The sequence below is a fragment of the Tenrec ecaudatus genome, chromosome 10, assembly GCF_050624435.1.
Source record: "Tenrec ecaudatus isolate mTenEca1 chromosome 10, mTenEca1.hap1, whole genome shotgun sequence".
NCBI classification, from domain to species: domain Eukaryota; kingdom Metazoa; phylum Chordata; class Mammalia; order Afrosoricida; family Tenrecidae; genus Tenrec; species Tenrec ecaudatus.
The window spans coordinates 153,118,957-153,138,093 of record NC_134539.1 but is presented as its reverse complement, the minus strand read 5'-3'; the positions used below and the strand labels follow the sequence as shown (position 1 = coordinate 153,138,093).

The 19,137-nt window shown below is 54.9% G+C and overlaps 1 protein-coding gene across 3 annotated transcripts; it reads left to right on the top strand.

Annotated features, from left to right (window-relative positions):
- The first annotated feature begins 1,341 nt into the window (after window positions 1-1,341).
- Window positions 1,342-16,009, top strand: JPT1 (Jupiter microtubule associated homolog 1). 3 transcript variants are annotated; one of them, XM_075562197.1, is made up of 5 exons: window positions 1,342-1,544; window positions 8,799-8,941; window positions 9,914-10,011; window positions 11,045-11,063; window positions 15,734-16,009. In XM_075562197.1, the coding sequence occupies exons 2-5, from the start codon at window positions 8,881-8,883 to the stop codon at window positions 15,880-15,882; spliced, it is 327 nt and encodes a 108-aa protein (XP_075418312.1). In that variant the 5' UTR covers window positions 1,342-1,544; window positions 8,799-8,880; the 3' UTR covers window positions 15,883-16,009. The 3 variants fall into 3 exon arrangements, with proteins under 3 accessions (XP_075418312.1, XP_075418311.1, XP_075418313.1); XM_075562196.1 differs by lacking the exon at window positions 1,342-1,544 and adding an exon at window positions 1,833-2,011; XM_075562198.1 differs by lacking the exon at window positions 1,342-1,544 and adding an exon at window positions 2,284-2,434.
- Window positions 16,010-19,137: the final 3,128 nt, after the last annotated feature.

The window sequence follows — 19,137 nt, the reverse complement described above, 5'->3', positions numbered from 1 at the left end:
AGGAAACTGAGGCTCCAGAGCTTAACTGTCAGAATGTGGCCTTTTGATTCTCTATGCAGCGGTGGCGGTGGGCCAGCCAGGCTAGCTTCTGCTAGTCTACTGGGCAGGGTGGAAGGAAGGTCGGGCAAGCGCAAGGTTTTTGTTGACCATCAACAGCCCTCATTGAATCACCCCAAACAATATGTTTTTGGAAGTTGTTGCACAGAATGTGGTGACTTTCCGAGTAAATGTGATGACAAAATGATTCTCATGTGGGTGACTGACATTGCACAAGCACCGCACACTCGCTCCTGCACTTCCTGTGGTCCTCACAACCCTGGGAGTCCATGTATGACTTCGGTCAGGTCTGATGGGGTGCCACGCCCTGGCTCCCAAATCTATTTTTGGTATTCCCTGGGGACTTCGTTGCTCTGCTCCCTTGCTATTCTGTTCCATGGCTTTAGTGTTTTGCCTCAGTGTGGTGGGATCAGATTGGGCGCAATTCCCACACTGTGTCTCCAGTGTTGTCCCCTGTAGGGCTATGGGTCAGTGGGGATGTCGTGTCTCATAGTGGGGCCAGCCATATGGTCTTTTCTGTGGATTGGTTGCTCTGAGCAGGGAGATAGTCCTCAAGGCTTGGTGGGCCAGGATGTGCTCCATTCTCTCTTCCTCCCCCTTCATTTGCTCCCGTTATGTGTGATTTCATCCAAATTTTAGAAACGAAATGAATGCTCAGAAAAGATGCATGGAGACTCACACCCAGGTTTCTTCTACTTGATTCCCACCAGGACAGCTGATTGAGGAGGAAGGCATGTCACGTCTAGACTAGACTGAAAGGAGAGACAGAGACAGAGGAGAGAGAACGGGATGGAGAAAGGGAGAGAGTGGGGGAAGGCACCACCCAGAGGAATGTTCTGCCCAGTGCATGGAAATACGCAGGCTGAGCATTGAGCCCACCAGGAGACCTCAGGCAGAACATAAGAAGGGGTTACCCAACTGCCTCCCTCTCCTCTGGGGTTTAGCCAAGACCTTTCTATTACGGACTCCTCCACAGTCACTCTTGAGCCTCCTAAATGAGTCTGCATTTGTTGCAGGGATAGATTTACCCGGACAGGTGGAAGAAGCGTGACTTAAGGGCTGTAAACAGCTGCAGAGGCCAGGGCTGCCTTCTCGCAAGTTCCCCAGCCTTAGAACAAACCCCCAAATCGGGACGACTGCAATTTTGGTCCAGTGCACGCACCACCCGTGAGAGCGAAATGGTAATGTTAACACGTAAGGAATTTCCAGGCGCTAGCAAAGGGGTTGGGATCTCCTGGCGTGCTTTCTGCTGCTGACTCACAGTGCCGCGGCTTTGGGGCGGTCAGGTTTCCAAACGGAACACACAGTAGGCAGTCAACAAATAAATGTCAACTTGTAGCTGTGATTTTCATTTCTGAGAGAGGATGATGCTCTGCCTGTCCATCCCATGACCGAGTGAGGCAAAGGATTGAGCGGTAACAGCGACAACATCACCCTTGACTTTTCCGGTCCCAACTCCCCTACAGCCAGTTCCCGCCTCTTATCAGGTAACTTTCTTGCGGGGACGGTGAGCAGGACTTGCACAGCGCGTGGGGCAGGTTCACCCTGCGGCCAATCGTAGCCGAGATTCGGAGGGGGAGGGGGAGGGCTGGCCAGACCTTCCAGCCCAGGAGGAGGGCGGGCCTAGGCTGAGCCGTGGCCGCCACGGCCTCTGGTGAGGCTGCGCCGCGCCTGACACTTAGGCGAACCAATAGGCGAGAAGATCACGATTTGAACTAGCCAGTGCGGAGGGGCTGGGGGCGGGACCTCAGGAAGCTATAAAGGCGGCGGCCGGAGCCCGGCGGTGGCGGAGGTTCGTGCAGCGGTTGCCGGTAGTAGCTTGTGGCGTGCTTGTGCGCCCTTGGGCTCGATCCTCGCACCGCGGCTCCCCGCGCTGGCCCTCCTCGTTGCTGGGCACCATGACCACCACCACCACTTTCAAGGGCGTCGATCCCAACAGCAGAAGCAGCTCTCGGTGAGGCGACGGGGCCACACCCGGGCCGCGCCGCCCGCGCCGCCGCAGGAACTGGGTGGAGAGGCGGGGAGGGTCGCTGCCCGGCGGGGCCCCGTGGGGTCCACACGGCGGGGCGTTGGCGGCGACGTGCGGGGCGCGCCGCGCGCACGCGGGGTGGGTGGTGGAGACCCGGCTGCCTGCGCCGCCTTTGTGTCTCCTGGAGAGCCCGGCTCGGCCCCGCCCCGGACCCCCGCTTTTCCTCATTCATTCCCGCCTGGGCCCACCGTCCCGCACCCCCGGGGCTGGTGACCGTCCCCCTGGAGCCAGCGGGGCGGGGCCGCTGCTCCGCTCCGCAGAGGCTGGTCCAGCCCCAGGGCGGTGGTCCTGCCCCCCGCCTCAGTCCCGTGCTGGGGAGACCCGGAGCCTCCTCGTTCCTGGACCCAGGTACACCCCGCCGCCCCTCTTCCCCAGGCCACGCGCTTCTCTAACCGTGGACACTGGGCTGACCGGCGCTGTGCGCGCCCATCGCCGCCCCACTGGGTCGGGGGTGGGGTGCTCGCTGCTCCCCCTACCCCCCTCCCCTCCCCCAGCCGGACCTTCCGAACCTCTCAGGCAGTTGGCCCTTGGGGTCGGGCGGGGCTGGTCGCCGAGACCGCCGCCCGCTCTGGATTCAACGGTCCGGCCCACTTCCAAGTGCCTCCCGGCTCCTAACAAAGGAAGCCCCCAGCCCTTTCTCCGCCACGCGCCCACGGGACGGACGGGCGGGCGGGGGGGGGGCGCGAGCCGGGCCGAGGGGCGCCGGACCCTTCCGCCCCCGGGCTGGGCTTCGCCGTTGACGTTTGCTAATGCGTTCTCCGGGCGGCGTCCCCCGCGAGGGCAGGTTTCTTGTCGTAGGGCGGGGCCGAGACTTCCATTGTCTCTTCCGTGGGGGCTCCACCTGCGCAGCGGGACCCCTCCTGGCCACTCACCCGTCGTGGTTTGCGGAGGGAGCGCTAGGCCCAGGGTTGGCACCAGAACCGGCCACCGAGCCCCGGCCTGAGTTCGGGGAGGTGCTGGGCTGCGTGCAGGGCGCGCACATTGTCTGGGCTGGTTGCACGCAGCTCCTCAAAGTGGGCTCCGGGCGGCCCCGCGCTCACGGCCCCAGGGAAGCCAGGCTGCACTGTCTGCTGGACGCGGGTCGCCACCGGTGGTGACCTGTAGGCCGGTGTGGCCGGCCTTGGGGTCCTGGGCCAGGGGCACAAAGGGAGCCATTTTGTGGGGGTTCAGAAAGACAGGCTGAAGCTGGCAGTCGCGCACAGGGGTTAGCGACCTCGGCGCACAAAGACGCCTGGACCGGCGCAGCTCAGTGGAAAGCCCTGGGGCTGCAGTTCCTTCCCGGCTCCTTTCTCGCCATTCCACAGGCTCGCGCCGGCAGATAAGATAATTTTGGGACTGGATTCGTAGTTCTGGGGAGGATGAGGAACTGAGTCATAGCGACGGGCCTAGGAGAGCAGAGGCACCGCCTCTGGTTGTCATCCTGCCAAGCAGATAATTTTCTGCAGGGGACACCGGGCACACAGCGAGCCCCCTAGCTTTTCATTTTGTGCCGGGAGGTGGCTGTTGGAATGGTGATGTGAAATCCGGGGTTTGATCGTTGGGGTAGAGCGAAGAAACCAGGTGAAATGCGTCCTGGCACTTAGCATTTCTCCGTCTGTGCGTGCGTTTGAAGTGGAGACAGACGGTTCCGGTTTTGCCAGAAGAATGTTTTCTTGGTCTTTTGTCATCCCGGTGCCGCCCAGAGTGCGTGATCTCCGCACTGTGGCCCCGTGCTTTCTCTGCCTCTGCTTCCCTTCTCCTCCACCCCCCGGGCTGCTCCACAACTTGTGTTCCCCAGTACCGCCCTCCTGGCTCCACGAACACACAAGATAAGCTCAAGCTCCGACCCGGGAGAGTGGGTTGTAAAAATCGGATGGGAACTGAGGTTTAAAGTGAGAAGGAAGGTTGGGGGTTGGGGGAGAGGGAAGAAAAATACTGTTTTAATTGTCCATAGTATAGGGACTTGTTTTGTTTGGCTGAGTCTTATTTGTGTCATTTTGACTCATTCTTAATGTGTGTGGTTGAGCAAGCAGAGGAGGCGCTTTACAAATACTAGGAGTGAAGTCATTTCTGCGTAGGGTCCAGACCCTTTGTTGGGAGCTGTCTTCCTACACATGGGCTCTACAACATGACGTCATTGTATGCCGGGATCACCTGCTGTGGGGAGAAGGCGGTCGGCCTCTTAAAAAGTTATTCCAGCCCGAGCTTTGACTTGTTTACCAGCTGGGGTTTGGGACTGATGTCTTTTGTTTAATGGTAAGGTAAAACAGATTTTATAGCTCGTTAGGGCTAGGCAGCTTTTCCAGTGGTCCAAATCAAGCACTGAGTGTTCAGTATGAACAGATCTTCAGGGAGCAAATCCAGTTCAAGCTGAGGGTACTATGTTAAGGTATCTTTGCTGATTGAAGGGTGCGACTCACGAAAAGCTCATTGCTTCAGACCTTTAGATGAAGAGGAGCCGATTAAGGATCTGTGAACACCACTCCAACTGTGACTGGGGCCAGTCTGGAATGGTCATCTTTAGGAAATGGTGCCCACATTTGCCTTAGTTGGTAGACTGATGTAGATTGACGTGATCTCATTTCATCTAAGTAGATGCTTAATATGAGAGACCTTAAAATGGAGCGTGGGATTTTAAATGCAATAAGGAAATGCAATAGGTTCTTGGCTCCCTGGGGGAATCTGACATGGTTATTTACTGTAAATTAAAAGTTGGGCTTCACCGTGGCAGACACTCATATTGGCTTCAGGGGAGGGGCCACATGAGATATCCAATGGGGTCTGAAGTAATGATTTACTATGAGTTGAAAGTGAATTCTATGGACAGAACATCATCCTAGGCTGAGGGGAGGGCACATAAATAAGTACAGTGTGGGCTTCCTATACTCAAGGACAGTGTTATGGTGCAAACAAGAAGACTTTATTCAGGGCTGTGTACTTGGGGAGTTTGAGCTCATCTTGTCACTTTCCTGGGGGGGGGGGGTTGCCCTTGAAGCTTTTCAGAGCCTGAATTCGCTCTTAAAGGCCAGGCTGTGGGAACAGACAGCAGGGTTCCAACTACCAATGATGGTTAGTTAATATTTGCACATGGTTGGGGGGAGGGGGAACTCTCTCATGGCATGAGAAAAAGATGTGAAATGCAAACTTCATTGTCTATAAATAAAGTTTTATTGGAAAACAGCCAGGCTTGTTCCTTTTCCTATAATGAATGGCCGCCTCCGTGCTGTGTACGACAGAGGTAAACAGTTGTGGCCACAACCCTGACTCACCAACCGTTAGCTAGTTTACTATCTGGCTCTTCTTGGGGAAAAGCTTGTGACTCCTGGGGAAAGGGCTGCTACCTCCTTCCAGCCCTTGGAGTTGGGGTTAGATCATCACCCAAGCTTGAAGTGTAAGGGGATGGGCTGGATTTTGACCAAGGCATAGAGAGGAGGAGGAGGAGATGTCTGAGGGAAGACCCAGAGGTGGGGATGCACCAGACTGGTCCCTGCAGCAGTGAAGAAAGTGGCCTGATCAGAGGGACCAAGATGCTGGAAAGTGCTAGTTCGGCAAAGTCACAGGCAAACTTAGGTTCCCTCTGGTTCCGGCTTTATCCTGCCTGCTGGCAGAGGGACCAGTGGAGCCAGGGCCCCACTTCACGCAGGAAGGGGCAGGTGGGGATCATGGGCCCCTGGGGTACGTGGAAACGTCGGCCCCCACCCAGGGCCCGGGTTCTGTCTAGACTCACGGAGGACGCCCTAGGTGAATGGGCAGCAGGAAAAGGGTTAGGGCTCTCCAAAGGGAAAGGGAAGTAAGTTGGGAGGGAAGCCTCAATCCAGAAGTTCTTTAGGATCCTTTCAGATGAGCCCTAGGAAACAGAAAGAAGACATCGCCGGTCCCTTCAAGTGTCTCATCTGTCACTTGGTGGCCTTGGGGTGACCAACCTTGGAGACGTAGCGTCATGGGAGGCCAGGCTCCAGGTGCTGTTCTAAACACGGCTTAGATTTAGTCCTTGGGACGGTTTTATGAAGGAAGTCACAGCCCCCGCGTTAGAGGAGAAAACACAGACATGGGGAAATTGTGCAGCCTGCTGCAATCAACACAGCGAGAGGTCTTGTCTCCGCACTGGATTTTTGATGTGACTTAGGCATTTGGACTCGTCCTGGCTTCTTGGTTTTGATTCAGTCCATGTGTTTTGGGCAGCGTTTCATTCAGCCTCCTTCCTGCCTGTGGCTTTCCGCTCTGTGAACGAGCCCTCGTTAATAAGCCCGGCTTAATGAATACGCAAGTGTGGCTGGCCAGGGCCTTCTTTGTAAACAGATTGCCATCTTTCTAGGCGTATCCTGGCTGATTTCTGACTCCCTGCTTGGAATACATTTCCAGACGCAGGAATGCTGGCTCAGATAAAATGGTATCTGAAGCAAAGTCAAACTCTCAGGCTTGCCTGGAAGTTGCCCGCAGCTGGTGGGCTTGCCCAGTCTCCTGAGGACAAAGATAAGTCCTTTGTTTTTAACTTGCTGGCCAGTAAGGCTGAGTTTCTAAGAGACCATTTCATATTTCCCACCTGCCTGTTAGTACTTCTTGTTCATTTTCTCTTGCCATGCTTTTTCTGCTTTTAAGAGCTTTTTTGGCGACTGTGACACAGTCCTTTGTGAAGTGCCATGTTTGACTTCTGCCAGGTTTCGTCTGTGTGTGCACAGTTTGCCCAGAAAGACCTCTTCTCCAGGATTGGGGGCTCTGTCCCGATTGTTTCCAGGTGTGCTTTTGCTTTCATTTTTTAGGGAGGCGTGGCCTCCCTGGAGCAGGTTGGGGTGAACGGAGTGAGATTGGAGGGTATGTGGGGACTCACAGCTGGTTGGTACCAGTTGGGTCAACAATTTCCCTGTCTGATCTGAGCCACTCAGAAGGCCCACTCCTTTTTTTTTGACCCCCTTATCCCACCCCTCCGAGGCCCAGTCCTTTTGAGAGAGGACTCTCCTGATGCAATGATGGGGAGAAACTGAGGCATAACATCAGAGGCAGAATTGTCAACAGATTCTCAGTGCGTGATGTGATGTGAGTATTTAAGACACCAGAAGATTGGAACTCAGTAAGCAGGCGCGATGAGTCCACCCATCCAGAACCCGGGACCTCGCCTTCTCTTGCCGCCCCGGGGGGAACATTTCCAGGAGTGACCACAGATTGACCCAAAGCAAGTCTCCTCAAATATCCAGGATTCATGCCATCTAAGCTCTGTTGTCTGTCCACACTGTAATTAAAAACTAGACATCAGTAACTGGAACGACACCGCCCCTAGTCTGATGTAATATACAGAGACGCTTCTAAGTGACATGTGGGCTCACGAAGAGAAGAATGGAAAACCTATGAAAATGCTGACCCGCAAACCAGGGGAGGCTAGCCTTCAGCCTTCCGGTGGAATACAGGGAGCCGAGGTTACCAATGAGGGTCTTCACTCGGAAACTTGGCATTGCCTGGCCAAAGGCCTAGATAATAAGGTCTTTTTTTTTTCTTTGAAAAATAATTTTATTGGGGGCTCTTAAAGTTCTTACCACAATGCATACATCCACCCATTGTGTAAAGCACGTTTGTACATTCCTTGCCCTCATCATTCTCAAAACATTTGCTCTCCACTTAAGCCCCTGGCATCAGCTCATTTTCCCCTTCCCTCCCTGCTCCCCCTTCCCTCATGAGCCCTTGATAATTTATAAATTATTATTTTGTCATATCTTACACTGTCCAACATCTCCCTTCAACCACTTGTTGTCTGTTGTCTGTCCCCCAGGGAGGAGGTTATATGTAGATCCCTGTAATCGGTTCCCCCTTTCGACCCCACCCTCCCTCCCAGTATCACCACTCTCACCAATCGTCCTGAAGGGATCCTCTGTGTTGCCAGTTCCTGTCTGTACCAGGTTGAGACAGATTTGTATGTTAGAATTAGGATCGTGATGGGGGGAGGAGAGTGGTATGTTTCATCGTTGCTACACTGCACCCTGACTGGCTCTTCTCCTCCCTGCAACCCTTCCGTAAGGGGATGTCCAGTTGCCTACAGATGGGCTTTGGGTCCCCACTCCGCACTCCCTCTCATTCACAATGATTTGATTTTTTGTTCTTTGATACCTGATCCCTTCGACACCTGGTGGTCACACAGGCTGGTGTGCTTCTTCCATGTGGGCTTTGTTGCTTCTCAGCTAGATGGCCCCTTGTTCACCTGATAAGGTCTTTCCTAAACTGATTTATGAGAACTAGAAAACTAGCAAGTCCTCCAGCCAATTGGCAATCCGTTTCCTGTGCTTTGTGTGTTGGCATGAAACCCTTGCCAAGGAAGGGACAGCTTAGGGCAACCTGTGATGCTAAACAGCTGTGCTGGCCTCAGAGGACCTGGTATGGGACCTGCCACCAAGTCTTATGTCTAGAGACTTCTCTCACGTTGGCGTCCCCTTGTGACTCGTCACTGCTGTGTGAGTGCAGAGTGAGGAGCCAGTGTTCACACGGCCGGATGGCGTGGGGTGGGGAGGCCTTTCTTTTGCCACCTCTCCCCGGGCTGCTAAGCGAGGCAAGTGAGCTTATTTATTTATATGCCTGTGCTGTCCTTTTTGAGGACTTAGCTGAAAACCAAAGTGGAAATGATTGGTTTTTAAAGAATGGGTAACAAGACCTGCTCCCAGATTTTCCTGCAACTGTCCCGCCTAGGAGTAAAGGGTCTGGCCATTCCCTAATCAGTTGTGTGAAAAGCATGCTTTGCCCTTGTTTCTAGGGTTTTGCGGCCTCCAGGTGGCGGCTCCAATTTCTCACTAGGCTTTGACGAGCCAGCAGAACCACCTGTGCGGAGGAACAAAATGGCCTCCAACATCTTTGGGACATCTGAAGAAAGCTCCCCTTCCTGGACCAAGTCCACAGGTATTGCTCCCACCTGTCATCAGCCCCCCACAGCTGCTCGGACACTAGCTCACAGTTGCTGCTGTGCAGCCGGCTCGGGCTCACGGCGACCCCCGCTGCAGCAGCAGGACACTGCCTGGCCCCGTGCCCCCTCACCAATGTGGTTCTGTGGAAGCACCTTGCTGCAGTCACGGCGTCAGTCCGTCATCTCATGGAAGCTCCCCCCGACCTTCGACCTTACCAAGCATGGCGTCCTTGCCCAGGCATGGTGAGAGGAAGTCACGCCATCCATGCTTCTAAGAAGCGTTCTGGCCGTACTTCCTGCAGGGTAGATCACAGTGCTTCCCTCCGTCCATCACCCATGGTCCCTTCTGTCTTCTCTGCCAGCAGCGTGAATCACATGGGTGGGTTTGGCTGTCTTCCACCTTTGTCGCTGTCCAACGTGCACCTGTGGGCGACCTGAATGAAAATGCCATGGCTGGGTCAGGCGCACTCAGTCCCGCTCGCTCATTCGTGAGAAACTAGAGAGTTAAGACGTTTGTCCTCAGAGGAGAGGCTGATACACAGGTGGGGACTCTGCAGAGTCCGAGTGAGGAGCAGAGCAAGTTCCAGGCAGAGTGAGCCAGGCGTCCGCCCTTCCCCGGGGGTACTGTTGCTAGGTCCCTGGGTGGCAGGAAGGGATTGTGGTCTGCTGCTTACCCAAGGATGGGCAGTTCAAGCCCGGCCCCTCCCTCTGTGTCTTAGAAGAAAGGCCTGGCTTCTGGATCTACAAAGATGGCACCAAGGAAACAGTTTGGAACAGAGTTCCACTCTGTCACATGTTGGGGTCACCATGAGCAGAAATCACCTGGGCCTGCTCTGTGTGTGTGTATGATTTTTCAGGGACGCTTGACCTCGCTTTGTGACCCGAGACGAACATAGAAGGCCAGCGTCCCCAGCGCTCTGCTCTCCTCCGTCTCTGGTCTTTCTCTGACGGTGTCTTTTGTCTTATAGGTGCCAAGTCTAGTGGTGGCAGCGAAGACTCTGAGCCCTCGCTGCCCCAGACAAGGAGCTCTGCAGAACCAAACTCCGGAGACTGTTTCAACCTGAAGGTCAGTGTGACCCGTGCAGTGAGAATGCCTTAGAGATTCCACTGATTTGTGTTTTACTAAAGGCGTCAGCTTGGCCAGTGAGCGGATTGGAAAGAGGCGGGAGGTTGAGAGATGTGAGGAGGAGGAGAGGCAGAACTGTTGAGTGAACGAATGTGACTTTGACTTGTGCAGCAAGCATCCCTCCCCCCAGGGTCTGCTTCCTCTGGAGGCGCTCCCGCCCTGGCTCTGGGGGTCTGACCTGGAGGATAGTGGCTCCGTAGTGGGCGCTAACCTTGAGGTGCTCTAAGGGACAGAAACCCCCAGGGGACGTTCCACCTTGTCCTGTGGGGTCGCTGTGGGGCAGCCTGGGGGCCGAGGGCTCAGTGATGCTGACTCTGTAGCATCCTGCTTTTCTCAAGGGGACGTGACCCTGTACTTGACCGCTTCACCATTAAAGTCCAGCGCCAAACCATGGCCCTAGCCATACCCCACTGCTGTTGACACGGACGTTGCTGACCCGATACAGGTTTTCTCTTTAGCAGATGCCCTCGTCCTTCTCCCAGTGATCTGCTGGTGGGCTTGAACGGCCAATCCCGCACTGCTTACAGGAGCAGCTGGTGTTTGCCCGCACTGCTGACCTTGAGGCTGCATCCTCCCCAGGCTCCCGCTTGCCCTCAGTCTGTACAGGAAAGTCTCCCTGTGGTCCTCTTGAACGCAAACCGCCGTCTAGTCTGACAAGAACGACTGCTCTCTTCAGACCTGTGGATGTGAGATCCGAGAGGACAGCAATTACGACGCTGGGGGAGGGATGCGTGCAGCACAGGTCAAGGTCATGTTCCCTCAGCAGTTCTGACTGCTCACAGCTCGAGAAGCAAGGCCAGAAAGATGGGCCATTCAAGACTGTCTTCAGTGTCACTGGCTTCTGTGCCTTGTTCTCAACAGCGGCACATAAAGAAAATAGAGCGTGTGTTTAACAAAGGGGACTCCACACATGGTTTCGAGGTTGCTTCCTGGAACCGTGGTTAGTAAACCGTTCGCTATTCTTCTCTTGCAGGGAGAAGGCGACATTCACGGTAAGTGGATCAGCGGACGGAACCTCTGGCTCTGTAGGTGGTTTCCGAACGACCCTGACCGGAGTGGTTTGGAATCCTGTCCCGGAGAGAGCCCGGGTCGTGCCCTGGTGGTAGGGCAGCCAGGGAGGCGAGGCGAGGAGAATGAAATGAGCGGGTGGGTAAACGTGGTCGGACTTTCTGCCTCCAGAGGGAGATGGTTACAGTTCCCGCACGACTCAAGCCCAAAGCTGGGAGGGCTCAGTGGCCGTGGATCCAGTTGGTGTTTGTTAGTGCTAATGAAAACTTTGGAGTTACGCGACTCAGCGTTTCAAGCTCCGCTCGCAGCCCTTCATTTAGAGTTTTTATACCAAGCTGCTCACTCCCGTTACGTGATCTCCGGAATGATAGCTTAGCGGCTGAGAGCAGGCCTGGTACCAATTACACGGGGGGAGCTGAAATCACCGACTTGGTTGTTTCAAATCTTGGGAGTGTTTGTTGGCACTTGTGTAACGAGGGCCATGGAAGAGCGCTGGCTGGCCGGGGGAACGAGCGGAGCACAGGTGTGGGCCAAGGGCAGCATCAGGGCGGATAGGAATCTGGAGGCCCTGTTGAGTAAGCTTCACCCCTCCTCGGCCTGTCCCCCTTCAGGGTCCCTGCGCGTCAGAACTGACTCGTGGCGTGCCGGGTTTTCATTTATGAGCACCAGCCAGGAGCGCGGGTCTCCGTGGAAGGTTCTTTATGCTGGAAGCTGAGCTGGACCGAGTGATGGGCTTCCTCAGCATGTGACGAAGAACAGTGCATAGTTTATCGAAGAACCCTTGATCTTGACGTGTGACCCTTCTATAAGACAGGAAGGAACGATATGCAGGGTTTCCAAGTCTGCGAGGCTGATGGCCTTCCCGATCTTTCCCACTGAGCCTTCCACCTCTGTTCCCAGCTGAGTGTTTCACTGCTGTGCCACCAGCACCCCTCATTTTTTTATTGCTACCAATATGACGTAGTGTGTGCACTTCCCCTGAAATGAACCCTTCTCAGGTGTGCCGCTGAACTCGTGAAAAACCGTGTCCTTCGGCTCGCCGCCGAATGGTAACCGCCTCTCCCAGCCGCTGTCCCCGCCAGCTCCCTCTGCTGCAGGCCCTCCAGGATCCAGCACACGGACTTGCTCGGCTGGATGAGATTCCCGGTCTCCCTCTTCCTCTTCTCAAAAGCTAGCTCATCATGTTCACTTGGCTTCATCTCCATTCCTGCTGTAATATTTGCTCATTTTTCAGGGGCGGGACCCCGTTCCAGGTGGAGCTGGTGGCTTAAAGGCCAATCCAGTTCGGCCGGAAAGTTCACTCACAAACAGGCCGCAGCCCTGAGGACGAGCTTATGTAAAGGGCCCTTTGCCTGGATGCTCCGGGCAGGTCAGATGGGGCTGTTCTCTAAACCAAACCCACACCCCCCAACTCACTGCCATCTGTCCCTGTGGATTCAGACAAGCCAGGAGGCCAGTGGGAATCTGACATCTTGAAAGAGACATGACATGCTTGTTGGTGTAACCCAGGTGTGGGTGGGGGGTTTCAATCTCTGACCTGGGGATCAGCACAGCACAGCCCACACCAGCCTCTCCCACTGTGCCCCAGGGCGGGGGGTGGGGATGGGTTCCAGGCATAGGAATTCAATCCTTTGCAAGGCTAGACTTGTGCCCCTGGCTCTAGGGGAACCCTCTCTGTCTGCCTTGGGGACAGGCCTTATCTGGCTTCTTGCATTTCCCAACCCTCCCTTGGACTTCTCCACCCTTGTCTTGGTCTCCTCCACCCTCAACTTGTCCTTGTTTTCTTTGCCTAAACCACTGTTTTTAAATCTCAAAGGTGGGTAGGTTTGACACACCCACACTGAAGATAACCACCTCACAAAACCCTGTCCCCAAGTAAGATCAGCCCCGGGATTCCAAACACCTGCCGACCCCAGTATAAGCTGAGGTACCTAACTATTGCCTGGGAAGCCAGAAACACTGATTGACTCGAGTATAAGCCTAGGGTGGGAAATGTAAGATGTGAATTAACACAGAGACCAGAGGGGAGACACGGAGCCTTACCAGTTCAGCTGCCGGCGTAAGTGAATCACTACGGGTGATTCCTAGCGCCGTAACACTGACTGGCTGCCTGGTCCCGTGCCCTCCTCATCAGGGGTCTTCTGTCGGAGCCCATGGTGGCAGCAGCTCTGGCCAGTGCAAGCACGATGAGGACATGTTTAAAGTATGCCACACACTCAAAACCTTGCTACTGAGGAGCTTCTGGCTGCACCGTGCCTCTCCGGGACAGGTGTGCTGGTGCGCTCAACAGGCTCCCCAGCACCGAGCTTCAGGCGCCTGGGTTCTTCAGTCTTCCTTGCTCAGGGTCCGACTTCCACACGCACAGGAGCCCCGGGAGAGCGCCACGCAGACCTCAGTAGCTCCTTTGCTTTCAACACAGTGACGGGTCCTGGGCGGCAGGTTTGCTCAGTGCAGCGCATCATTCGCTCTCTGCCGCTTCCTTGAGCCTTGGTTGTGCATCCGGCAAGATGAACACCTTGCCAACTTCAGCCTTTTCTCCCTTTAGCCCGATGTTACCTAATGTGTTTTATGGTAGGAATAGTTTTTAAGGCCCCAGTTTTTTCCCTACGTTTTCTTTCTTTGGTTTAGAATATTGTGTACAGCAAGACCGAGACCAGCGGTTCCCTCAGGCACCACGTAGGACTCTGGGCCCTCGGTGGCGTGCTTCCAGTGGGACCCCACTCGGCCGGCCTCCCTTTTGCTCCTTAAGCCACAGTGTTTTGCATTAAGGATGACTGGAGGATATTTTTGGTTTAATGTTTAAAGATGATCTCAGGGCAGTGATTTCCTGGCTGCATCCACCCTCCAGGGCTCCCGAAAGCCCATTTTTCAAAGCCTAGTTTCTTCCATTTGATCAGGATTCATCTCCAGAACCTATGAACAAAGTGCTCGTCTAGTGGGTGGGCACGATCCACATAGAGGGGGGAAGTTGTTTGGCTCTTGGTTTAGTCTCCGTACCAGTTGCTGTGGAGTCGGTTCTAGCACAAGGCGCCCTGGGTGTGTCGGTGGCTGATCTTTCTGAAGCAGATTGCCAGGCCTTGCTGCTGAGACACCTCTGGGTGGGTGCAGACTTCCAGCTGTTTGGGTGTCGGCGAGTCTCCCTACTGGGGGAGGCAGTGCGCGGTGGTCACTCCATATTTGGAGCACAAAGTCACCCCACTACTAAGTGCCGGACAGCATACGCTTGAGGGAGTCCACAGGCATTGTCAGGGCCTGAGCCCACCTGTGGAGCCACGGGGATTCTGTCCTTCTGAAGACTGACGTCAGCACCTGCTCACTCGCTCGCCCCAGACGATGGAGAGCCGGGTGAGGGAGGGCGAGGGCTGCCGTGCCCGTCTCGTCGCATCCACCAGCAGAAACGACACAAGTCGAATCGTTATGTTGGCTCAGGCTGAATTCATGGGCTCGTCTAGTCTCTTGATGATTTGTTTTTTAATGTGGAGTTTGGTGTCTTGTGTGTGGTGGGGCTCTGTCTGCACAATGACGGGAAGCGGATCTCCCAGGTGATGAAGGGACACACTGGGAGGGCTTCTCAGTAGGAGCCCTGCCGGCCCAGAGGGTGAGTCCTGCACGTGGACCCCACCAGCCGCTCTGCTTCTGGACAGATCTCTTCCTAGGACACCCTGTGAGGTGGCTCGTCTGCCTTATCCGGGCACCGTGAGACGCCCAGCTGTGGGCTTATCTGCCTTTTAAAACTTTTTAAAAAATCATGTTATTGGGGGCTCTCAGCTCTAATCACAGTCCACCCATTGTGTTGAGCACATTTGTGCATTTGTTGCCATCATCGTTCTCAAAACATCTTTCTACTCGAGACCTTGGTATCAGGTCCTCATTTCCCCCCACCCTCTCTCTCTCACAAACCCTTGATAGTTTATACGTTTTTTACAACTTATTTTGTAAAATTATGATTTGGGCAAATTGGTAGACATTTCTGAAGGCCTCCTCTTTCCCCTTGGACGTTTTGGGCTTTTGGTGGGGGCAAGTGGTGCGACTTTAGCCTGTATTCTTTGGTGGGGCTTGAAGAAACAATGTTGTCACAGTTGACCCTGCTCATCAGTGTCTGGTGGTGGAGTGGTTTCTCGCTGGGCTGCGACCTGAAAGGTCAGCGGTCAGTAACCCCCAGGTGCCCTCGGGAGGAGGATGGGCTGTCCACTCTGGTGAGCAGTTAGTCTCGGAAACCACGGGGTGTGGGCCCTGCACAGGGCATCCGCCGTGAGTCGGCATCCACTCGGTGGCAGGGAGGGTGATTTCTGTCAGTTTTCAGTGAGCTGTAGGATAAGATGTGTCAACATGGCCAGGAATGGTGCCTACAGCAGGTAGAGGTGGTGGTCCGCCAGGGTGGGCTGGGAGTGGGAAGAGGGCCCCCTGGGAGCCCCTTACCTCTTAAGTACTCAAGGCTTCAGAGAAGAGCCGACACAGGAAAATGGGAACAAACAGGTCCGAGCATTAACCAGCTGCTGTGCAGGCCATCCCCAGCACCCACGGACGTCGGAGGACACCCTGCTCCCCAGGGTTCTCCATGGCTGGTTTTGGGGTACCCCCCACCGGGCTGGCAGGGAGGGTTACCTGTCTTTCTACCAGCAGTGGCTCCACCCTTTGTTTTCCGTTGCCCTAGAAAATGTGGACCCAGACCTGTCCGCCAGCCTGGGCCCGAGCGAGGAGAAGCCCGTGCCTGCTGCCCCTGTGCCCAGCCCCGTCGCGCCGGCGCCCGTGCCGTCCAGGAGAAACCCACCCGGCGGCAAGTCCAGCCTGGTCCTGGGTTAACCGCCCGCGCGCGACCCCTGCGCCCCATCCTGCTGTCTGTGTGTTTCTCCATATGCGTGTGAACTGCACAATTTGAGCCTGACTGTACATCTTTTGGATTTGTTTCATTAAAAAAAGAAGCACTTTACGTACTGCTGTGTCTCTTTGGTTCGGCCATCTCGGAGTCTTCCTTTGCTTCTGAAAGAACCGGTGGCGTCTCCCTCCCTGTGTCCCGACCCTCGGGCCTGGTGGCCGGGGTCCTGAGAACAGATCATTCTATTAGTTTCAGTGGGGGAGGGGGGGACTTTGTACTGAGGTTTTTTAAGCCCTCTTGTGAGCTTTACTTGGGTTTGCCAAGCAGTGACTGGGCAGTCCACAGGCGCCCCTGCCGCACCAAGCTTCCTCCCCTTGCCCCCAGGCGTGTCCCTAACCTCCCATGTCCCTAGCCAGACAGCATCTCCTCCCACTGTGCCACCAGCCGGAACAGCAAAGCACCCTCTGCCGTTGTCGCCTGCAAAGCAGAGAAACGGCCTTTCCTTTCAACGTTAAGGAAACGCCAACCAGGGACACGACTGGTTGGCGAGCAGTGCCTGGTGCTGCTCAGGCACAGGGCGAGGACGCACTGTCACAAGGACAGGAGCCAAGCAGGGGTGCGGAGTGAGACACAGTGGGGTGTCCTCGGGGCCGAGTGCTTCCTGTAACGATGCCGTGTGCATGGTGCTGGCGCTAGACCATAGAGCGAAAAGCTCTCCTTGCAAACTGCTGCCCGTGGCCGTCCTGGACTGGCTCTCCAAGCACACACCACGCTCTGAAACCTCCTCGCGTCCCGTGCCTTCCCTGCGAGTCCGCTCCTCTCACCGTGGTTTGGTTTTGTTCCTGACTTTTTCTCTGCTGTGCATGGAGGCGAGCCTGGTTTCTGCGTGGCAGACGTCGGTCCCCTCCCTCTCGCAGGACGGCCTAGCTGCTCGTGGAAGCTCCTGCCTCGAGCCCTGCGGCGCAGTGGATCGCGCTCTGACCCCGACCCACTCCCTGGGGAAAGACGCTCGTACGCCTGTCCAGAGTCAGGCGCAGACACGCACAGGAGCAGTTCTGGCCTGTTCTGTGGGGTCATTGCCAGTTGTCCTCGACTCCATGGCAGTGGATGTGAGGCGTTTTTTGGAGAGTTACTGTTTGTTTCTGCCGACTGCTGCCCACTGATGTGAGGAATCATTTAAAGTCAGAGCACAGAGAGGGAGTTTGTTTTTCCCTAGAGAAGATTCTCTCAGGAACATGGGTGTGAGGTCACAGCGTGAGTTGAAAGTACCCAACTTATAATTAACTCTTGCGATCCTTGGTAATAAATCAAATAACAGGGATCACAAGGATAATTAATAACTGAGGGGAATTAATCGCCAGTGTGTTTTATGGCTTCTACCACTTACCTTTTCTGTTGGGCCATCCCACTTCCAACGTCCATCCTCCCCGCTTCTTAAGGACCCTGGTGGTGAAGTCACTGAGTCACGAAGCCCTCGGCTGCACACCAAGAGCTTGGCCTCTCAAACCCACCGGCCGCTCGTCAGGTGAAAGAGGACCTGGTGCCCTTAGAACAGAGATAGCCAGCCCACTCGTGGGGCAGTTAAGTGAGTCAGAACCAACCGGGCAGCGTTGGGCCCCCCTCTGGGGTGTTTGGTCATAGTGGGTGGCCCACGAGCAGCCCTCCACAGGGAAGGAAGAAGGGCTAAGGTTATTAGGAAATGGGAACAGGAGTCAGGTAACAAAAACTGCGTCCCCTGAGGTACAGAGAGAAAGTTCTAGATCAACAGGCTGTATTGGAAGTCCAAGGCAGATAGGCAGGCCTGGTGCCTTGTCTCAGTTGTGCTGCTCCAGCTGTCTTCTTCAGGTTTAGTAGCCGGCCCCTCAGTTCCCCAACAGAGCTCTGAACTAGGTCACCTGCAGGGTCTCCCACCCCCCCCCCCCCCAGGATGGAGATGACTTGCAGTGGAGCCTGTAATCACCGCCTTGACAGAAATGGTTGGACGTGGTCTTCGGGAAGAACGGGGAGATGGTCAGGCTGTGAGTTCTCTTGCAGAACCCATAACACTGGCTTCACTGGCCTGAGTCAGTCCCTGCTGGGAGCCTTCAATGGGATGGGGCCTGCCCCTCCTCAGGGCTTCCAGAAAAAGACACGTCCCTGGTGTGCCCCACGAGGTCTGTCTACCCTAAGAGATGGGTACCCAAAGTCCAAGGCCTCTTCGGTGAAATGAGTTACAGGGGCCTCGGGGGCGCAGGACCATGGTCTCGGGGGACGCCAAGGTCAGTTGGCGTAGCCTCCTCCACAAAGACAATGTTCAACATTGCACCTTGGTGGGTGGCAATGGGGGTCTTCAGATGTCATGAGTGCCCACCTAGGGTGCACCTGTCGGTCTCTCCTTGTTCAAAGGATGTGAGGGAAAAGTGGGTGCACCGCACACTGAGAATTGCACTCAATCAGACCCCACCACACCGAGGCCAAACACTACGGGCGTGGAACAGAACAGCAAGGGTAACAGCAACGAGGTCCCCAGGGAAAACCAAACATAGGCTTTGGGGCCGGGGCTTGGCGCCCCATCCGACTCGACCAGAGAACACTCCTTTCTAAAGGCCAACAAATAGTCCTTGAACTAACTACAAGCTTTTCTTTTTTGTTGTTGCTGTTGTTTTTTGTCATAGGCTTTTTGTGGTCTTGCTTTCTTTTGTTGCTTGGCTTTGCTCTGTCTTGTTGTTGTGCATGTTATTATCTTTGCAGGTCTGCCTAAACAAAATAGGCTGGATGAACAATCTGGAGGAGAAAACAATGGGACCGATAGTTCCAGGGGACATGGGGGAGAGGAGGTGGGGGTAAAGGAAGTGGTGTAACAAACCCAGGAACAAGGGAACAACAAGTGATCCAAATCGGTGGTGAGGAGGGTGTAGGAGGCCTGGTAGGATGTGATCAAGGGTAATGTAACCGAGAGGAATTACTGAAACCCAAAAGCAGGCCTGAGCATGACAGTGGCACAAGAGGTAAGTAAAAGGAAATAGAGGAAAGAGCTAGGAGGCAAAGGGCATTTATCGAGGTCTAAATAAAGGCATGTACATGTGTAAATATATATGAGGATGGGGAAATAGATCTATGTGCATGTATTTATAGGTTTAGTATTAAGGTAGCAGATGGATATTGGGCCTCCACTCAAGTGCTCCCTCAATGCAAGAACACTTTGTTCTATTAAACTGGTATCCCATGATGATCACCTTCCCAACACGATTGCTGAAGACAAA